At 44.3% G+C, this 19,788-nt stretch overlaps 1 protein-coding gene across 5 annotated transcripts in view; it reads right to left on the bottom strand.

The window, feature by feature from the left end:
* The window catches only part of KIAA1549L (KIAA1549 like), a 289,877-nt gene that overhangs the window by 103,020 nt on the left and 167,069 nt on the right, over positions 1–19,788 (bottom strand). For all 5 annotated transcript variants that reach the window (XM_066251226.1, XM_066251227.1, XM_066251228.1 and 2 more), the window contains 4 exons: positions 19,031–19,164; positions 13,513–13,675; positions 11,949–12,008; positions 6,164–6,315 (listed from right to left, as the gene is read on the bottom strand). In XM_066251226.1, coding sequence (XP_066107323.1) covers positions 6,164–6,315; positions 11,949–12,008; positions 13,513–13,675; positions 19,031–19,164 — 509 coding nt within the window. The remainder of the gene's footprint in view (positions 1–6,163; positions 6,316–11,948; positions 12,009–13,512; positions 13,676–19,030; positions 19,165–19,788) is intronic.

The following is a 19,788-nucleotide window of genomic DNA, read 5'->3' as shown; positions in this document are numbered from 1 at the left end:
ATTCTCAAACAAGATTTCTAATTTCAAATTCCTGCAATTGCCAGAGAGGGGGAAAAATGAACTTACATGTCCACAATTCAAAAGATCTCTGGTAAAAGCAGTACCTAGAGACTCAAAGTTCTTTTTCTAAAATAACCTTTGTTGCTTTTCCTCACTGTACAACTTAGGCATATTCACTACAGAAAATTTGAAAATAACAGAAAGGCATCAAGAAATGAGACAAAATAAAAACAGTCTGTACTCCCTCCACCAAGCTAATGACTATAACCATTCTGAACTATTTGCTTCTATTCTTTATTTATTCCCACATAAAACTTTTATTTATTATTTTACAAAATTATTTATAATACTCTCTATATAGTATAACATTGCTATGTTCCCTTGTTTCCTTAAATGATCTTAAATATAATAAAAGCATAAATGTTAATTCCTACATTCTAACTCGCACCTCATAAACTTATTTAGTAATTCCTTTATTGTTAAACACGTAAATTGTTACTCATTTTTCAGCACTGTAACCAACAATTAGAAATCATTACAAATACATAAAACATAAAATTTAATACCTACATAATATTCTACTTTATGCATGCCTCATACACTTAACTAGCCCTTCATTTTTGAGCATTTAGGTTGTTATCAACTTTTCACTATTAAAATTAACAATTGATAGACATTATAGTACAGTATAATGTTGTTCCAAAGTGTATATTACAGTTTATGGGTTCATAGGATATTGAAAGATATTTCAAAAATGTTTATAGCAGCATTGTTAATAGCAAAATAACCTGAAAATTCAAAAGTCACTAACAGTAGAATGGATAAATGAGTTATGGTATTACAGAGGCTCCTCAGGTTACGACAGTCTCAACATAATGACATTTCGAGTTTACGATGCTCACTCTCATAAAAACTTTAAAAAATTGAGATGTGTTTCAGGTTATGCTGTTAGCACTGTACTTACAGACGACGTGGGTGAACTAGTTTGTTCGCCACAGCGGAAGAATACACAGTAACACGGCCCAAGAGCGAGGGAGTTGGCGTTCCCCAGTACATTTACCTACACCATTTTGGACTGTTAAAAGCACAAGTGTTCCGTTTGTGTTAGGCTAGTGTGTGTTTCAACTTACACCAAAATTCAGGTTATGTCACTGTTGTAGAAATGGAACTGTGTCATAATCCGAGGACCCCCTGTAGTCACACAATGAAATATTATAGAGCAGTAGAAATGAATTCCGGCTGTTTGTATCAATATGAGTGATTGAGGGAAAAAAATCACAGAATATAAAATTCAAAAACAGGCAAAACCAAGTGGCGTACCGTTTAAGGATACACACATGGATGGTAAAACATATACAGAAAATACAAGCATGATTTAATACAAAATTCAGAAGCACACTCAACTCTGATAGAATGAAAGAAAGTATGTATAATAAAAGAAGACACATAAAAAGCTTCTGAGGTAAGATGAAAATAACATTCTTATCCTTTGGGTATGGGTTCCTTTTATTACTGGTCTTTATAACTCTACATATTTCCACACCCCTTGGTATTTATGATATATATAACAATGAAAAATGGATAATATGACAACCTAATAAAAATGCATTAAAAAAATATCTGACCAGACGATTCACAAAGGAAGACATCAAAATAGCCAATGAGCCTATAAAAAGTACTCAATGGGTAAATTCAAATTTAGGACATGAGACACCACTATCACCCACGAGAATGGCTAAAATAAGGTCTGACAACATCAAGTGTTAGCAAGAATATAGAGTGAGTGGAACTCCGCATCTGGCTGGTGGAAGTGTAGAAAGGTACACTTTGGAAAAACATCTGGCAGTTTCTTACAGAAAGAACATACACCAACCCTATGAACTAGCAATTCAACTCCCAAGAGAAATGAAAGTACATAGCCATAGAAAGACCTGCAGAATAATGTACATAGCAGCTTTATTATAGCTAAAAACTGGGAAAGGCCCAGGTATCCATCAGCAGAAGATTGAGTAAATAGTAGTATATTCATATAATGGAATATTATTCAGCAACAAAAAATGAACTGTCAAATAACACAACAACATGGATTACTAATCCACTCATTTGAGTGAGAGTCACTCAAAAACACTACCCCAAGTAAAAAATAAAAACAAAACTTTATACAAAAGAGAACATATTGTATGATTCCATTTACATAAAGTTCTAGAACAGTCCCAATCTGATCTGTGGTGTGGGAATGATATATGTTATCAAATATAAAACAGTAACATAGTAGAAGCTGTTAGTTGTAGAACCTAGATGGTGAGAATGTGGGTGTTTACCATATCCTTTTTTAATGCTTCTGTGGGTTTGAACAGGTTCACAACAAAATGTTAGAGAAATGCAGATATTACTATAAACAAGGGTCTTACTAACTTTAGAAACCATATAATATGTTGAAAGGAGATTTCTTTACTACAGGTCTTTTTAGAGTCTTTGGTTTGCCAGTATGCCTTGGGAATCATCAAAGGGGCTACAGGATGCAGCCTTACCCAAGCTGATGGGGCCAGAGGCCCTTGGCCTCAGGGCCCCTTAGAGGAAGACCATTTCCTGGATACTGAGAAATACTGCTCTCACCCTTTTGTCTTTGTGTTTACCTCTATTTCTTCAAAATGAATATTGGGGAATGAGTCTGTGACCACCTAAAAGGTTCTTGTCTAAACCGCTCAACACCCTCCATTTACTGTTTGAAAGTACCCATTTCCCTACATTCTCATCAACACTGAGTAGTCCCTGTTTATTCATCCTCAGTAGGTGAAAATGTGACCTTACAGCAGTTAAAACTTGCATCACCTTCATGATAAGTGGAGTCAAACATTTTAAATTATTTACTGGTCATATGTATTTCTCCTTTGGACTCATTCTTTCAAATATATTTACCAGCAAAATATCTTTAAGTTCTAGGCCTCTAAATCTCCATATTCATGAAGGTAGCTCATCTATTAAAATTATCAGGTCCCAAAAGAAAGGCCTCTGTGTGGAAAGATGATGTAAGTTATTGATAGATATGTGAATTCCAAACTGCCCTTTTGATGTTCCGCTTATCTGTCAGACCTCACCCTTATGGGACTATTGCCCCTGAGACAGAAGAATTCCAAGAAGTTGGTTGACCTGCCCCAAGAAGGAGCATTCCAGAAAGCTGAAATCCTCAAACTGTAAAAGGAAACATACCAGGACTTTTGCCTCAGTATCCCCTCAGGCTCTCCCAAACACTATATAACTCGCCCCTAGTCTGTAACCAGCGCTGCTCTTCTCCCCAGAAGTGCCCGGCAGGGTTTCTTCCTTTCAATAAAGCCTGTTACTCTGCTCTTTTGGACTCCCATGGATTCCAACAGTTATGTGGAGTGAATTTTACTTGGGAAACTCGGGCATGTTATTCTGTGTGTGCTTGGGGGGGGGGATGTTAGTACAACCAGGTAAAAGGTGAATGAGCTTTCAAATATCTAATAACTTTACTCAATTTCAGTTTATTAGCACATCCTTTTTACCAAGATTTCTCCAAGGGTCATGTTAGAAGGTGATCTACAGTCTGTAAATTAGAGATTTGCAGAAACAAATCCCCACTCGCTTCGCTCCGACTTTGCTGGCAACTCTAGGACTTTGCTGGCACACTGGGTCCTCAGAAGAGAGCACATCTCACCGGGCCCTTGTCAACACGCAGAATGTTGTTAGGTTTTTAGCTTCTCTGATAACACCAGGATTGTAGGTGTTATTAGTAAATATAATAATTTGCCTCCCCCTTCCACAGAGGCAAATCCCATTTCCCTGCCCTCTGAGCCACGTCCTGTCTGTTGTTCGGAGAAGTGTGAATAACAGTGTTCACACTGAAACCACAGAGGGGAAATCACCAACCTAGCACAGGAAATTAACCACCACTTTACCTCGGGGCGAGGCTGGCACAGGCCACAAAGACATTTAGAATCAAAGTCATATCCAATAGAGCAAGGGACCGAATGTGAGACCTGCAGTCTCCCTCAGGGCACATGCTGGCTCAAGCAGGGAAGAAGTTCCAGAAGAGGGGTTGTTTACACTTATAAGACTGCCCTGAGGCCCTGGCCGGTTGGCTCAGCGGTAGAGCGTCAGCCTAGCGTGCGGAGGACCCGGGTTCGATTCCCAGCCAGGGCACACAGGAGAGGCGCCCATTTGCCTCTCCACCCCTCCGCCGTGCTTTCCTCTCTGTCTCTCTCTTCCCCTCCCGCAGCCAAGGCTCCATTGGAGCAAAGATGGCCCTGGCGCTGGGGATGGCTCTGTGGCCTCTGCCTCAGGCGCTGGAGTGGCTCTGGTCGCAACATGGCGACGCCCAGGATGGGCAAAGCATCGCCCTCTGGTGGGCAGAGTGTCGCCCCTGGTGGGCGTGCCGGGTGGATCCCGGTCGGGCGCATGCGGGAGTCTGTCTGTCTCTCCCTGTTTCCAGCTTCAGAAAAAAGAAAAAAAAAAAAAAGAAAAAAAAAAAAAAGACTGCCCTGAGGACACGATCTGAGGGTAGATTGTGATCATGTCTGTAATTTCCTTTAAAGCTTGCTCTTAGACAGTGTGATACTATGCATGTGTGTTTGAGTTAAGTTACACTCATGGTGTGGTGAGTTCCCAATCATGATTTCACACCCCAGGGACAGTGGGCTAGATCCCCATGTGGACGCCCTGTCTGGAGGCAGCTACCAGGAATGCTCTTAGGTAATTTATCTTGTTTAACAGAGCTTTGTTAATTAGCATAACAAACGTTAGAAATGGACTGTCATTTAGTGAAATTAGGTCTATTCAAGATACGTGGATTGACAAGCATAGGTCAGAGTCCCACTCTTGCTTGAACTAGACAAAGTATCTGGAGGCTCAGAGTCCCTACTCTGAGGAGGGCTACTGTCTTCTGTTAGGTTCCCTAGGAGCAGTGAGAAGAGTTGAGGGCTTCCAGTTTATCTGAGAGGTGACAAGAACTGACAGGAAGGTGAGTAGGTGATACAGGGGTGGGGAGGGAGGATGAGAACAATGGGTGTGTTATTGAGCCAGTTACCACAGTGGATAATTAAAGCTTAGTTCTGTAGAAAGCTCTAGAAATTATCTAAAACAGGGGTAGTCAACCTTTTTATACCTACCGCCCACTTCTGTATCTCTGTTAGTAGTAAAATTTTCTAACCGCCCACCGGTTCCACAGTAATGGTGATTTATAAAGTAGGGAAATAACTTTACTTTATAAAATTTATAAAGCAGAGTTACAGCAAGTTAAAGCATATAATAATAATTACTTACCAAGTACTTTATGTCGGATTGTCACTAAGTTTGGTAGAATAAATCTTTCTAAAACAACTTACTATAGTTAAATCTACCTTTTAATTTTCACTTTGGTTGCTCCGCTACCGCCCACCATGAAAGCTGGAACGCCCACTAGTGGGTGGTAGGGACTAGGTTGACTACCACTGATCTAAAACATACATTTCAGAATTCTCCCAACCAGGAGACAAGGGAGCTGGGGTATTTATACCCCCCACCGCTGGTTAATTCCCAGGCACTTCCGGCGATCATGGTGTGGGCAAAGTGGGTTCTGACAACTCAGGAGCAACCCTTCCATAAAGACTCAAGGTGGCTGTTGGCACTGATAGAAGTGGTAAGGGGAATTGGGCAGAGCACCAGCAGTGTCTGCTACGGCTCCCTAGCCTATCTGCCTGTGTGGTCACATGTCCATTAAAAACTTAGAAGGCTCTATTTGTTGAAACTGACTAAATAAGGATAAGAGAACCCTGCACCTGGAATATGGACGGGTGCACCTGCTGTTCCCAGCAATTGTTGGTGAGAGGGCCTGGAAGCGGGAGCTGGGACTTCACCCAGCCCACGGAACCGGGCGGTGAGTGGCCTGTGCCTGCTGACCTCTAACTTCTTGTTGAATATGTGCAGATTTTGTTCCGGGACCTCCTTTCCCTTATAATCTAGTAGTGAGACTGTCGGGCTGTAGCTAAGTCTTACCTCCTTTCAGGATTTTGAGGTTATGATCCTGTCCTTGCACTCTGCGAGCAGCGCTGGTTAAATGGTTTGGTCAGTCTGCGGCGTAGCTGCTCCTCTGTATGCAGCGCGCGCGCACATGCACGCGCGCACACACACACACACACACACACAGTTGTTAGAAGACACCTACCTGCACGGTGTAGCTTCCCAGGGTGGTGGCCCGTTTAAACCGCCGACCTTGCTGCTGGGACATCATGAACAGCTGGGCCAGGCGCTGCTCCATGACCCGGGCGAAGCTCTGGTTGTGCAGACCCACCAGTGAATTGTCCACGCCCTGCAGCACTGCGGATGCAGAAGGCAGAGGGGCTGCTCAGAGGACAGGCCGCCTGCTGACTCAGAACCACAGCCACCACCATCCCTGCACCAGCCACTAAGCACCATGGCCCCACCTCACAGGCGGGCTTGGCCCTCCTTACCTCGCTTGGCCCTCACAACTGCCTCAGGAGTTAGGAATCACTATCCACTTGTTATAGATACTGGAAAGGTTAAGTGACTTGTCAAAGGTCACAGCTAGCAACCAGAAAGGTGAGGTTTCAAACCCAAAGCCTGGGCTCTCCTCCATGAGTCATGACTTGCCTAAGGCTGCTGTGTTATATCCAGACCTTATTGCAGGTTTATGAGTGCTGTTAAGAGTCCATATGGGAATACAGCTTAGATACCGGTAGAGCTAATTGGATTTTTTTGCTGGTTCCCACTCAGTATCTCTGGCTCAGGGTTACCCTAATTTTATTTTTCCTTCTCACCAGCTTTGCTGTGGAATCTAAGCTCCATCCTGTGAGTCGGCCCCTTACACCTTGGCAAACCACCCTCTCCAATGTTCTCATGTCTCCCTCCTCTGTGGTCCTTCTGAGAGCCACTCCAAAGCTGCCCAGGGCCTCTCGGGTACTCTCCTCATTTGAGAGCAAGACGGCGTGATAGAAAGGGTGAGCTCTCGTCAGTTGTGAAACTTTCGGCAAGCCACTGGCCCTCTCTGAGTCCAAGTCCTTCTCTGTAAAAAGGGACAAGCCCACATCACAGCAGATCTATCCTAAGGAGATCTATGGTTGAAATGAGACAAGGCGCATACCGGAGCGCAGCACAGAGCCCTGTGCACAGAAGGTACATGAAACTCCTCTTTCCTCCCTCCACTGCGGAGCCTCATCTACCCCAGGACATCTGCCATCAACGGTAAGGCATGACGATGGCATTCCGGGCGGTGGCCAGTGCACGGGGCAGGGTTTCAATGAACACTAGGGCTAGGACTGCAGCAGTCACCAACTATGGGGGTGGCTGCCTTTTGCTGTCAACCCCCCAAATCCAGTCCTTCCTCCAAGTCCCTTGGGAAGCACACTTCATCCCAAATACACAAGCACTGCCTATGTATTTCAAACACCGCCATCCCTGAAACTGAAAATGCTAAAACAATCTTCATCTTTAAGAAACCAAAACTTATATGCACCAGGATGCAAGATTTTTCATTTACTAGAGTTTGTTCTACCACAATCCAGCTAAGGACCATTAATGCCACCCATCTACTTGGACAGGGAAATAGCTTGGATACAAAGAACATGTCGTTACGATTGCATTCTACTCAGGGCCAAACCAGCAGCTGATGACAGTGAGATACAGAGAACGATATTTGAACTGATCAAGAGAAGTAAAACCCACAGCTGAGTCTCTGAAATTACTTCTTTGAGGCCATAAATGCTAAATAATCCCCATGGAGGGTATAAAGCAGCTCTCTTTCCAGAGCCCTTGTAAGGGACTCCCAGCTCAGCAGTCAGCAGAACTCTTGCCAACAAACATGAGACACTCCTACGCTGTCTCCACTGTGGCAGGCCCCACCAAGACCCCGCGGAGTCCCCCAGCACAGCCCAGCTGCTGGCCATCGACAGGAGAGCTGCGTTCTTGCTAATTCAGAGATGCCCCTTTAGAAAAATCACACAAGGCCCTGGCCGGTTGGCTCAGTGGTAGTGCGTCGGCCTGGTGTGCAGAAGTCCTGGGTTCGATTCCCGGCCAGGGCACACAGGAGAAGCGCCCATCTGCTTCTCCACCCCTCCCCCTCTCCTTCCTCTCTGTCTCTCTCTTCCCCTCCTGCAGCGAGGCTCCACTGGGGCAAAGATGGCCCCAGGCGCTAGAGTGGCTCTGGTCGCGACAGAGCGACGCCCGGAGGGGCAGAGCATCGCCCCCTGGTGGGCAGAGCGTCGCCCCCTGGTGGGCGTGCCGGGTGGATCCCGGTCGGGCGCATACGGGAGTCTGTCTGACTGTCTCTCCCCGTTTCCAGCTTCAGAAAAATACAAAAAAAAAAAAAAAAGAAAGAAAGAAAAATCACACAATCCTCTGCTGAAGGATTACTTCTAAGTTAGCCTCTCCTGACCAATGGACAGAGTGCGAGAGGGAACACAGGACATCGAGGGGCAGCACCATGGATTGACTACTTCATGGAATCCCAGTGATGACTCAAGGGCAGACATCAGAGACGGAGATAGCCCGAGACACCAGGTGGTCCCAGAAGCAGACAGAGTGACGGTGGTACGCCGCTGGGACTGTATTTAACATTTAAAAATGATTAAAATGATAAATTTCATGTTATGTGTATTTTATCACAATATTTAAAAATTGAGAACAACAAACCTCCCAGGGAAGCCGTCGGAGGCGTGGGAACCTCCCAGTTACATGGAATCAGCACCTGGACAGCTCCCATGCGCCTCATCGCTCTCTCCGCTGCGAGAACGGGGAACGTGCCCGTAGGAGGCGGCGGGGCAAGAGCGGGGGCTGGAGCCAGGCGCCTGGGTTGGGATCCGGCCTCCCCCTTACTGAGTGTTCTTGGCAAGTTGCTTAGTTCCGCTGGGCCCTGGTTCCCTATCTGAAAACAGGGGATCATGCTCTACTCTTGATTGTGTCCTTGTGAAGAAGAGATACTTTATTTTTTTAAAACTGCTTCCTGCACAGTGACAGGAAGCACTTGTGAGAGTGCCCGTAGCTGGTAGCTTTGTTGTTGCCCTCTTCTTTGCCGGACACACCCTTCGCAGAGGAAGAAATAACACGACACAGAACTGTGTTCCAGGATGGTGGCTCCTCTCCTCCCCCGAGGCGCACCAGGCCCTCCCCTCCACCCCGGAAGGAAGCAGAGAGGGCTGTGCACCCCGTCTCTCCCAGCGGCATGGAAGCAGGAGGGGAGTTTGGACCCTGACCCCACCCTCAGCTACCACTGACTCGGCTTAGAGGAGGCAGGCAAGTCTCCAGCTGTGTTCACAGGAGCTTTGTCCAGAAAATTTGGTGACTTTTCCATCACTGGTCTCTTAGTCTTTATTTAAAATTGCGCTGGACCCTCAGGATCCCCGTGATCAGGCCTGGCTCGGCTTTCTGTACTCAATCTAAACTGTTTTATTTGTGGTCGAATCCCACAAATTCAGAGCCAAAGAACCTGAATGTTTAGCTCGGATCATCTCCTGATCCTGAGGGGGAGAGTGTGACACCCACAGGGTCGGAGTGACTGACTCAGGGACACACTCGGATCATACGCAGCAGAGCCGAGAACAGAGAAATCCTATGATGGCTGGGTCTGCAATATATGACTCTGGTGGGTGAAATACAGATTCCAAACCCACGCTGGGCACTCACCCCTGTCAGGCAGCAATACTGGTCTGCACACATCCATCCCGCCTGATTGCAAGGTCCCTGGACAGCAGGGGAGCCCCTGGGTTCTCCGTAAAGACGGGACAGCAGGAGTCACCCTCGGCCAATGATTTTCCACTGAAGTGATTTTCCACTAAAGAGAGACCCACACTTATGGAGGGGGAAAGGTACAGTGTGCAAACCATATTTAATATAAGTTCAGTGGGCACAGAGATGAAACATGTCAGGGTTTTATAACATCAACTAAAGGAAAGTTGCTCCAAGTTAGCAACAGGCAGTAGACAGGGCGCCCGTGACGAATGTCTGGGAGTAAAAAGCAGAATGGTTGGTTATTCAAGGGGCTGTGGGTTTGAACAGGGTGAACAGAGCTATCTCCATCCCGCAGTTCCCAATCTCCTACTCCTTCTGTAACTAATGGTAAAAGGTTGGTGGCGGCTGCCGATTGGGTTAGAAAGAGGTCATGAGCCAAAGAGAAGGAAGGAGGATCATGCTGAGCCTGCTTTCGGTCCCCGCGGAGCACGAACTGATCCAACTAGCCCCAAACACGGCGATAATGGCCGTCGTTTCTTCTGATCACCAACAGCCACACAGCAATAACAAGCGAGGGTGACACAGGTGAGGGGACAGGGCGTTGGGTCCCAGGAGAATCCTGACAAGACCGTGTGCGGAGTTCTTTATTAAGGTTATATCACTACAGTAGGGGCAAGGCAAGACACAGGTACATGAGGAAAGGTGGAAACAGGAGGCTGTCTAGAATACCCCGTTTACATCTGATGTAACTCTTAAAGTTACCAGAAGGGGGGAAACCTCTGCAAATTAAAAAGCAGCATTCCTGGTGGAAGAAAAAAAAAAAATGATTTTGTAAATGTTATATAACCTGCTGACTAAAAAATGTGTTGCTGTGTTAGCACTGTCTCTCCTGGGCATAAACTCTGATGAGTTATTTTTTTTTATTCTTTAAGACATTTCTTTAGTCTGTCTTAGCAGGTAAGAAAGAAAACCTCTGTATACCCACAGCTCTGCAGGGGATAAAGAAAAGCCATTTCCTGCAATCCAGGAGAGGACCTGAGCAGGTCCCGTCCAGCAGGGCGGTGTGCTCCTTGGTCAGTGTTTAGGCAGCAGCGCACCTTGCTTGGGACAGCACGTGGGGGACGAGTGGAGGGCGCAGAAGAGGGTTTTAGACGGGCCTCCTTGCCCGGCACCTCTCCCACGACTTGCACGATCTTCCTCCCTGCTTGTTATGGGCTGGCCTGTGTCCTCCCAAAATCCAGATGTTGAAGTCCTAATCCCCAGTCCCTCAGAATGTGATTATACTTGGAGATAAGCCCTCTCAAGAGGTGACTGATGTAAAACGGGGTCATTTAAGTGGACCCTAATCCAATGTGACTGGTGTCCTTATAAGAGGAAATGAGGACCTAGACACACAGAGGGAAGACCATGTGAAGACAGAGGAAAGATGTCCATCTGTAAGCCAAGGAGAGAGCCTCAGAAGAAACCAACCCTGCTGATACCTTGATGCCGGACTCCCAGCCTCTAGAATTGTTGAAACCCCCACTGCACCCCAGTCGGTGGTACTTTCTGTGGCAGCCCTCGCAGATGAATACCTTTGACCTCTTGTCCTTTTCCTTTACAGCCAGCTGGTCACTTTTTCTCCTATAAATATCTCCCTTCTCTCTTTCCTTCCCATCATTGCCTCTCTGATTTTCAGGACTACTGTCTGATTTTTTGAAAAACAAGAAATGTTTTGCTGTTTCAGAAAGCTCAGCTGGGAAATGTCACAGAGAAAAAAAAAAAGAAAATGCCACCAAAACACCCTTCTCCTTCCATCCTCCCTCACTGTCAGGACACGCCTGGGCTCCCCCAGGATTGGTGTGGGTGTGGGCCTCGTGCCAGGGGAGAGAGGACAGTGCTTGCCTGGCATTCCTCGGGCTTTTGCTGGCATTTTGGAGGGCAGTGCAGAAAGGCCCGCCATCCTGAAACAGACAGCCATTCACACAGACACGCCCTGGACGTCCACCGGTAAATGTTACACCTTCTGATCTGCCCACTTTCAGCAAAGAAGGGGCCACTAGCGGGACTTTCAGTGTGCTACTTTGAACTGGTTATCTAACATGCATCTTCAGTGTGATTTGTTTGTTTGTTTCAGTTTACTCCACCCACTTCTGTCTCATGAAAGCAACTCCTTGACTTACAGGACAGGACCAGAAAAAGGACCTCAACCCTATCATGCAGTTTAAACTTTTTAAGGATTTCTTTTTTATTTTGACATGAAAAGGGGAAATAAAAGAAGAGATTACCTGTAATTACCCAGTAGTCTCTGGTTGTCTCTGATATGTCAAGGTTGGGATACTCCAGGGCTAAAACAAAGAGGAAACACACCAAATTACGTCCAGAAGTTTTTCTATGTAAAATATTGTTAAAGGCACAGAGTTGACAAAATATGAAGCAGCTGACACCTGACTTAGCCTTCTGAGGAGCTCTATGACCTACAGGCTAAAACTACCTTGCTGCTCAGAAAACTAAAATGCTCAGATGAAAGTTCTCTAGGGACCGTGCCTGTCTGCTCTTCCAGTTTTCCCATCAGAACCTTCTGAAGTGGCACATGATTACCAAGACCCACAGCTAGGACCTGCCTTAGCTGTAGCTTTCCCTTTAAAAATATCCAACTACCACTACCATTTTTAGGGATGATTAGCTCTTGACTGGATCTCCCCAATGTCAAGGACTAATTTCGGCAGCCAAATGCTTGCAACTACCATTTTTTTAATAGGTGCAGTGACCATCAGTGTTCATAGAGGTAAAGGGCATAGAACATTGTCTGCCACCCAGTAGGTGCTCAATAAATCCTAGTTGTGGTTATTATCAAAATATCAAAGAAAATAAATTCTTCACATGCTGCCATGTCACACAATGCCTTCTTTTAGGACATCATCGCTTCCATACAATCCAGTTATCTTCCCTTACTACATGGAAATTCCCAAAAGCTTGCTATTAAACAAATATTCCAAAAAAAAAATCTAAATGACTCCCCTGTGTTTAAGCACATCCACACACATCATCTCATTTATTTATAATATCGAAAGCAAACACAGAAACAGAAAGAATTGTGCTAATATGTGTTTTTTAAGAAACACTTGCCCAGCAACCTTGAGAAATGTACCAACACTTAAACTTAAGAACACAAATCTTTACTTCCTTTGGCTACCAAGTAAGTGTTTGGGGACAGAATGTAAGCCGCATCGTCTTCGAAGCCTACACCTACTGCATAGGAATGAAGATTATGTAACTTAGAGGAAGACGAGGCCACAAGACTAGAGGGACATCATCAAGTGAAGTCACAGTGCTGATTGCAAATGAGCTGCGCTGACATCTACAGCCAGGGCAAGGGCTGAAGGCCCGGCATTTGCTGACGGCAGAGCTGGGGGCAACCTTACAATCCATATCACCATGAGGACAGGCACCGTACCAGGCAGGATTATAAATGCGGAGGCAGATGCCTGGCTTCAAACCCCAGACTTCCACATCTCACTAGCTGACGGAGTGTAGACGTTTTATTAAAAACAAACCGTTTTCTCGTCTGCAAACGGTGCTGACTTTGCACCTCCCTCGGAGGGTGGTTGCAAGGATTAAATGAGATAAGAGATAGGTGGACAGCAAAGGCACCCAGCAAGTGCTTTTTTTTTTTTTTTTTTTTCAATGTGCAATAAACTTGTCATCGATTCAATCCCCACACATCACATATTCCAGTTGTTGTTTTATGACGAGAGAGTTAGAATGCAGCCAGGCACAATGGGCGTCTGCAAAGTGGAGAAAGGCCCCAGGGAAAGTGGCCGAGTCCCGGAATGGCAGGGACATACTCACGTTCAGCGATGGTGAGCGGCGGGTAGGTGAGGTAGAACCCCACCAGCTCAGCCGAGAGCTGGCGGAGGAGGCTGCTGGCGACCGTGCCGTTGAGGAAAGAGCTCTGATTGCCCACCACGTACACCAAGGTGACGGTCTGGGAGGCGTTGGACGTGCTCACAATCTGAATCGACACAGGAGGAAAGGGGAGGGAGACATGCCAAATAAGATGAGGGTCTGTCTCATGGAGGCCGTGGGAGGAGAAGTCTAAGCAGTTGAGGGTAGGAATGAAAGGGAGGTGGGGAAAGAGCGAGGAAGAGACAAGAATAACAACAGCCATCACTCACTGATCGCTCGCTATGTGCCAGGCGTCATGCGAAGGGCACGTTATCTCATTTAATCCTCACCACAACCCTAGCAGGCGTGTCTAATTGTGACTCCCTCTCACAGAGGAGGAAACTGAGGCCCAGAATGATCGAGGGCTTGCCCAAGGTACGAAGTGACAGAGCCCGGATTCAAACCTGGGCAGTCTGACTACAGGTTTTAACCACTGGTGTATGCGTGCGTCCTTTCCAGGGGCTAAATTGTCTCTGATTACGCTTACGGTTCTGACAATACAGAAATAGAGCAGAGGAATGTTAAATTTAAGGAGGACTCAAGTGCTCAGACAGAGAAAGCCTGAGTCAAACTTTTGAGGAATTCTAAGGTTAAAAGGACAGACAACATACACCCACCTAGTAACAGTGACTGAACCGGATTATGAAGAAATTCAGAAATATAAAATATAAGGTCTGCCGGAAAGTTCTGTCCATTTCTATCACAACAAGTTTTGACACGTAAGCACATGTTTATTTGGCACATGTGTGCCTCTCTATTTTTATCACTTAATGTATACATACTGACGTAGCAAATTAACTAAAACAAAGTTGATTCACGTTAGTCTTATGTGTGAAGCGATAGTGTACCCATGGCTACTGATAAAGTTCATTTACACCACTGTAATTTTTACGAATTTCAACAAGGAAGAAATGCTACAGAAGCATGAAATGCTACAGTCGCATCCACCATATTCCCCGGACTTAGCACCCTCCAACTATCACTTGTTTTTGTCCTTACAAAATTTTTTGAAGGGCAAAAAATTCAAAAATGAAGAAGATATCAAACAAGCACTGGTTCAATTTTTCACATCAAAAGATAAAACATTTTTCAAAAATGGGATATACAAATTGCCCTCACACTGGCAAGAAATCATTAATAATAATAGCAATTATATTATTTAATAAAGTTTATTGACGGTACGAAAAATTTGTATTTTGTTTTATTCCAAAAACGGGCAGAACTTTCCGGTATAGCTTCTTTAGAGAGTGATTACATGTCCTTGTGGTCTATGAATTTCAATACAGAACATGTAAGTGTGAACATGAGATGGTGTGGTGTTTTTCTTGCATCTTGTCTAAGTCAGTTTTCTGTTACTGGAAAATGAGGTTTTCTGGGTCAGTGTATGGACAAATTATCCCACAGACGAGATCTGAAAAACGGATGCAGCAGGAAGTCCTTGCACGTGGTGACAGTCTGTCTGCTCCGTCCTCCTCCAGATCCACTTGCCGCCCCCTCTCATCCTGCTGGGCGCCCCCAGAGGCAGACGCTTGCGGACTACCACCACCACAGTGGGCTCCTCTGCCCACCCCACCCCCGCCCGCCTCAGCTAAAGGGGAGAGGGAGAGTGACCTCAGGTATTGGTGCTGGGGTTTCCCTGGGGGGGGGGGTGTCAAAGCTTCTGGTGGGCAGCTCTGGCCTCTGGCTTCCTGTAACTGTTCCCTACCCTCGCCCCCTCAGCCCAACTGTTCCAGTTTTGGGTACTGCACTGTCCTTGTTCAGTGGCATTAAGTAGATTCACATCATTGTGCACCATCACCACTATCCCTCTCTGGAACTTTTTCATCTTCCCAAAATGAAACTCTGTACCCAATAAATAACAACTTCCCATTTCTTCCTCTCCCCAGCCCCCTAGCAACCACCATGCTACTTTGCCTCTAGTAATTTGACAAAACTAAATACCTTTTATAAATGAAATCAGAGGCTACTTATCCTTTTGTATCTCGCTTATTTCACTTAGTATAATGTCCTCAAGGATCATCCATGTTGTAGCTGTAGCATGTGTCAGAATTAAGCTCCTTTTATTCTTTTTTTTTTTTTTAGCATGAAAGCATCCCACATTTACTTACTTATCCATTCATCTGTGGATAAACACTTGAGTTGCTTCCACCTTTTGTCTGCTGTAAATAATGCTGCTATGAAAATGGGTGTACAAATACCTATTCAAGTCCCTGCTTTCAGTTCTATTGGTTATACACCCAGAAATAGAATTGCTGGAGTACATGGTAATTCTATGTTTAATTTTTTGAGGAACTGCCATACTGTTTCCCACAGTAGCTGCACCATTTGACATGCCCACAAACAGTATGCGCAAGGGTTCCAATTTCTCCACATCTCTACCAACATTTGTTTTATTCTTTTTTAAATTATAGCTTTCTAATAGGTATGAAGTGGTATCTTGTGGTTGATTTGCGTTTCCCTAGTAATTAGTCAAACAGAGGACCTTTTCATGTGCTTATTGGCCATCTGCATATCTTCTTCAGAGAACTATATATTCAAGTCCTTTGCTCATTTCTTAATAGGGTTGTTTGATTTTTGTTGTTGAGTTGCAGAAGTTCTTTATGTAATCTAGATATCACCCCCTTATTATATACTATATGATTTTCAAATATTTTCTCCCATTCTATGAGTTGCCTTATGGCTGCGTCCTTCGTCCACAAAGTTTTTTAATTTTGATGAAGTCCAGTTTATCTATTTTTTCTTTTGTTGCCTGCGTTTTTGGTGTCATATTCAAAAAATCATTGCCAAATCCAATGTCATGAAGCTTTTCTCCTCTATTTTCTTTTAAGATTAATAGTTTAACTCTCACATTTAGGTCTTTGATCCATTTTGAGTTAATTTGTATGTATGGTGTTAGGTAAGGGTCCAACTTTGTTCTTTTGTTTATGGATGTCCAGTTTTCTCAATACCATTTGTTGAAAAGGCTGTCCTTTCTCCATTGGTCTTAGTACCTTTGTCAAAAATCATTTGACCATATGTGCAAGGGCTCATTTCTGAGCTCTCTATTCTGTTCCATTGGTTTATATGTCTGTGTTTATGCCAGTATCACACTGTTTTGACATAACTGTGTAGAAAGTTTGAAATAAGGAAGTGTTAGACCTCCAACTTTTTAAGATTGTTTTGGCTATTCAGGGTCCTTGAGATTCCATTTGAATTTTAGGATTTCCATTTAAAAAGTCCTTGGGATTTTGATTGGGATGGCACTGGATCTTGATCTCTCTTGGTAGTACTGACATCTTAACAATATTGTCTTCCCATTCATGAGCATAGAATACTTTTTCCATTCATGTGTACCTTCTTTAACACAGTCAGTTTTTACGGCTAAGAAAAGTCTGACCATTGTTGGTGGCAGCTTAACACCAGCTTCATAAATAAGATGAGGTCCACAGACCTGAGACCAAGGTCATATCATTGTTCCCTGAAAGTCATGCCCTGTTCCCCATCAGTTCTTTACTCTTAGATTTTTACTGGAATAACACAAAAAGGCACTTTGGTTCCACAAGGCTGTGAGCGGTAAGAATGAGGCAAACCTGGAGGTGCTGGGGGGCACCCCACAGGCCTGAGGATGATGCCAGCCCAGAACAAGGCAAGCCAACACATGAAGAGAGAACTAACTGTATAGAGAGATTTGTGAGCACCTGGATCCAACTGTGCCTGAGGCAAATAAACTTTGAACCTTTCAGTGACATGAACCAGTCACTTCCTCTTTTTGCGTAAGCTTGTGAGATTGGATTCTGTCATTTGCACCAAAAAGTTCTAATTGAGTCTACTGTAACGTAGCCTCTAATGGCAATGCTACACAAGTAAAAAAATAATTATGTTACTTTTTCAACGATTTCTCTAAACAAATTAATTATTTATGTGGTCTTATTCCACAGAAGATCCAAGTGCTCCACACATTATATTTACTACAATAAAATGGAAAGTTATAATTATAAGACCAGGTCCTGGAATCACAGATTAAAGACAGTCCCTGTGGAATGGCTATCATACAGCTATCTGTGACTGATATAGGGGTGTAGAGGGTTACTAAACCCAGGGAACAACTTTGTCTCTGGGCTTCCTGTCAGCCAAGGCTAAAAGAGAAAGGGGGTTAATAAAAACAATTCACCCAATGATCCATTCATTTCAAGAGCTGTTGATATATTCAAGAGCACCTAAAATCTAGATACAATTTTCAAATTGCCTGTTGTAGTCTTTTCCAAGGAAGATTTCTTACTTACTAGGGCCAAGGGCAGCTTTTTTACTGTGGTGTCCCTCCCAGGGCCTGATGAATAACAGGTGGTCAATAATTCTGTGCTTCCTGAATACAATCAGAGTATGTTCTTACATACAATCAGAGAGTGTATTCTAGCTTTGATCAGACTCAGTACCTGGGAAGATCCAAATCACATCAGAAAAAAAAAAAGATCTTCCACAAAAGAGCTGAATCATACTCCTTACATAAATCTTAAGTCTGTGACATGCTTTTAGATTTTTAGAGATACTTCCACTTTGGATAAGTCCAGAAAATAAAAGCTTCTCATTCAAACTAAATTATATACTATCTATATCATATTGGCTTTGCTGGTAATTCATTTATGCTAAATGTCAATTTCAAAACCAAATGGGTTTCACTGCAAAGGCTTTTAGTTCAGCAAAAACAAGCATTGGCTAGTACAGTTAAGTAGAGAAGTTTGGCGGCTGGATCATTAAGAGGTCCTGGCTGGCTGGCTCAATAGTAGAGCATCAGCCTGGTATGTGGAAGTCCCAGGTTGATTCCTGGTTAAGGCACACAGGAGAGGCAACCATCTACTTCCCCACCCTTCCCCCTCTCTTTTCTCTCTCCCTCTCTCTTCCCTTCCTGCAGCCATGGTTTGAATGGTTCCAGCTAAGTTGGCCCTGGGTTGTGAGGATGGCTCCATGACCTCGACCCAGGTGCTAAAAATAGCTCAGTTGCTGGGCAACAGAGAAGCAGCCCCAGATGGGCAGAGTATTGCCCCCTAGTGGGCTTTCAGGGTGGATCCCAGTTGGGACACTTGCAGGAGTCTGTCTCTGCCTCCCCTCCTCTCACTAAAATAAACAAACTAACTAACTAACAAATAAATAGTAAAAGTATTGGAACGGCCTGAGGAATCTTCACATGGGAAAATAACTATAAATATAAAAACTACCTGCAATAGCAGGTAGACAGTGACACAGCATCCATACCCCAGACATCCTCACCAATGCTGGTACTAAGTGGCCCCGGAATGGCACTGTCTCCTGCCTACATCACATGCCAAAGTACAAAGTAACATTTACCCCAGGAAGCTTTACAATGGGGGACCAAGTCACCACCTGCCAACATTTGCACTATGATTGGCCTCTGTCAACTACATGGCTCACGTGCCCTCCTCCTTACCTGAATCGTCAGGTTGCTTTTGGTATTCAGAACCTTTTTCTCAGCATCCTCGAAGGCCTTCTGTAGCCTCTGTTCCATCGTCTGAACGAACTTGCAGGACTGTATGTTGTCGGACTGGCTCACAAACTGAAGCACTAGCATGAGAGTAATAAATCAGCACTCACTAACACTCTTTGTTCCTTGGACTTAATAGCAGTCATAATATAAAACCACAATTGTTACATGGGAACAGTTAGGCAAGTAAAGGCAACAAGGTTTGGCTGTAGTTTTGGAAGTGGCTCTTAAAGTAATTTATAACCTAGAAGAGTTAAAAATGTGATTGGACCTGAGATTCTCTCCAATGCAAATGACTTTGTAATGTCATTCGACTGGCACATGTAGACATCTGCTCCAAGACTGCTAAAAAGTAACCTAAGACAGATCTGCCTTCTGATTTTTTGGAGGGAAACCAATAATCAATTGGCCTGCATTACTAAATTGATGGAATCTTTCAATTTCAATGTCTTCTCCACACTTGTGGTTCACAAACCGCAAGACTGGAATCAACAGGGTGAAAGAAAGATTCCAAGACCTAAGCTCAGACATTCTAATTCAGTGGCATCTGGAATGTGTTGCTTCAAAGAATAGGTTTTTTTGTGGGTTTTTTTCAAACAATAGGTTTTATGGACACTCAATTCTTATCAGTATCTATAATACAGAAAAAATATATATATAGTAGTTGGTGCATGTAAGTACTAATTATATACATTAGGAAGAAG

Source organism: Saccopteryx bilineata, chromosome 1, assembly GCF_036850765.1.
Source record: "Saccopteryx bilineata isolate mSacBil1 chromosome 1, mSacBil1_pri_phased_curated, whole genome shotgun sequence".
Taxonomy (NCBI): domain Eukaryota; kingdom Metazoa; phylum Chordata; class Mammalia; order Chiroptera; family Emballonuridae; genus Saccopteryx; species Saccopteryx bilineata.
This window is presented reverse-complemented; position numbering and strand designations above follow the sequence as displayed.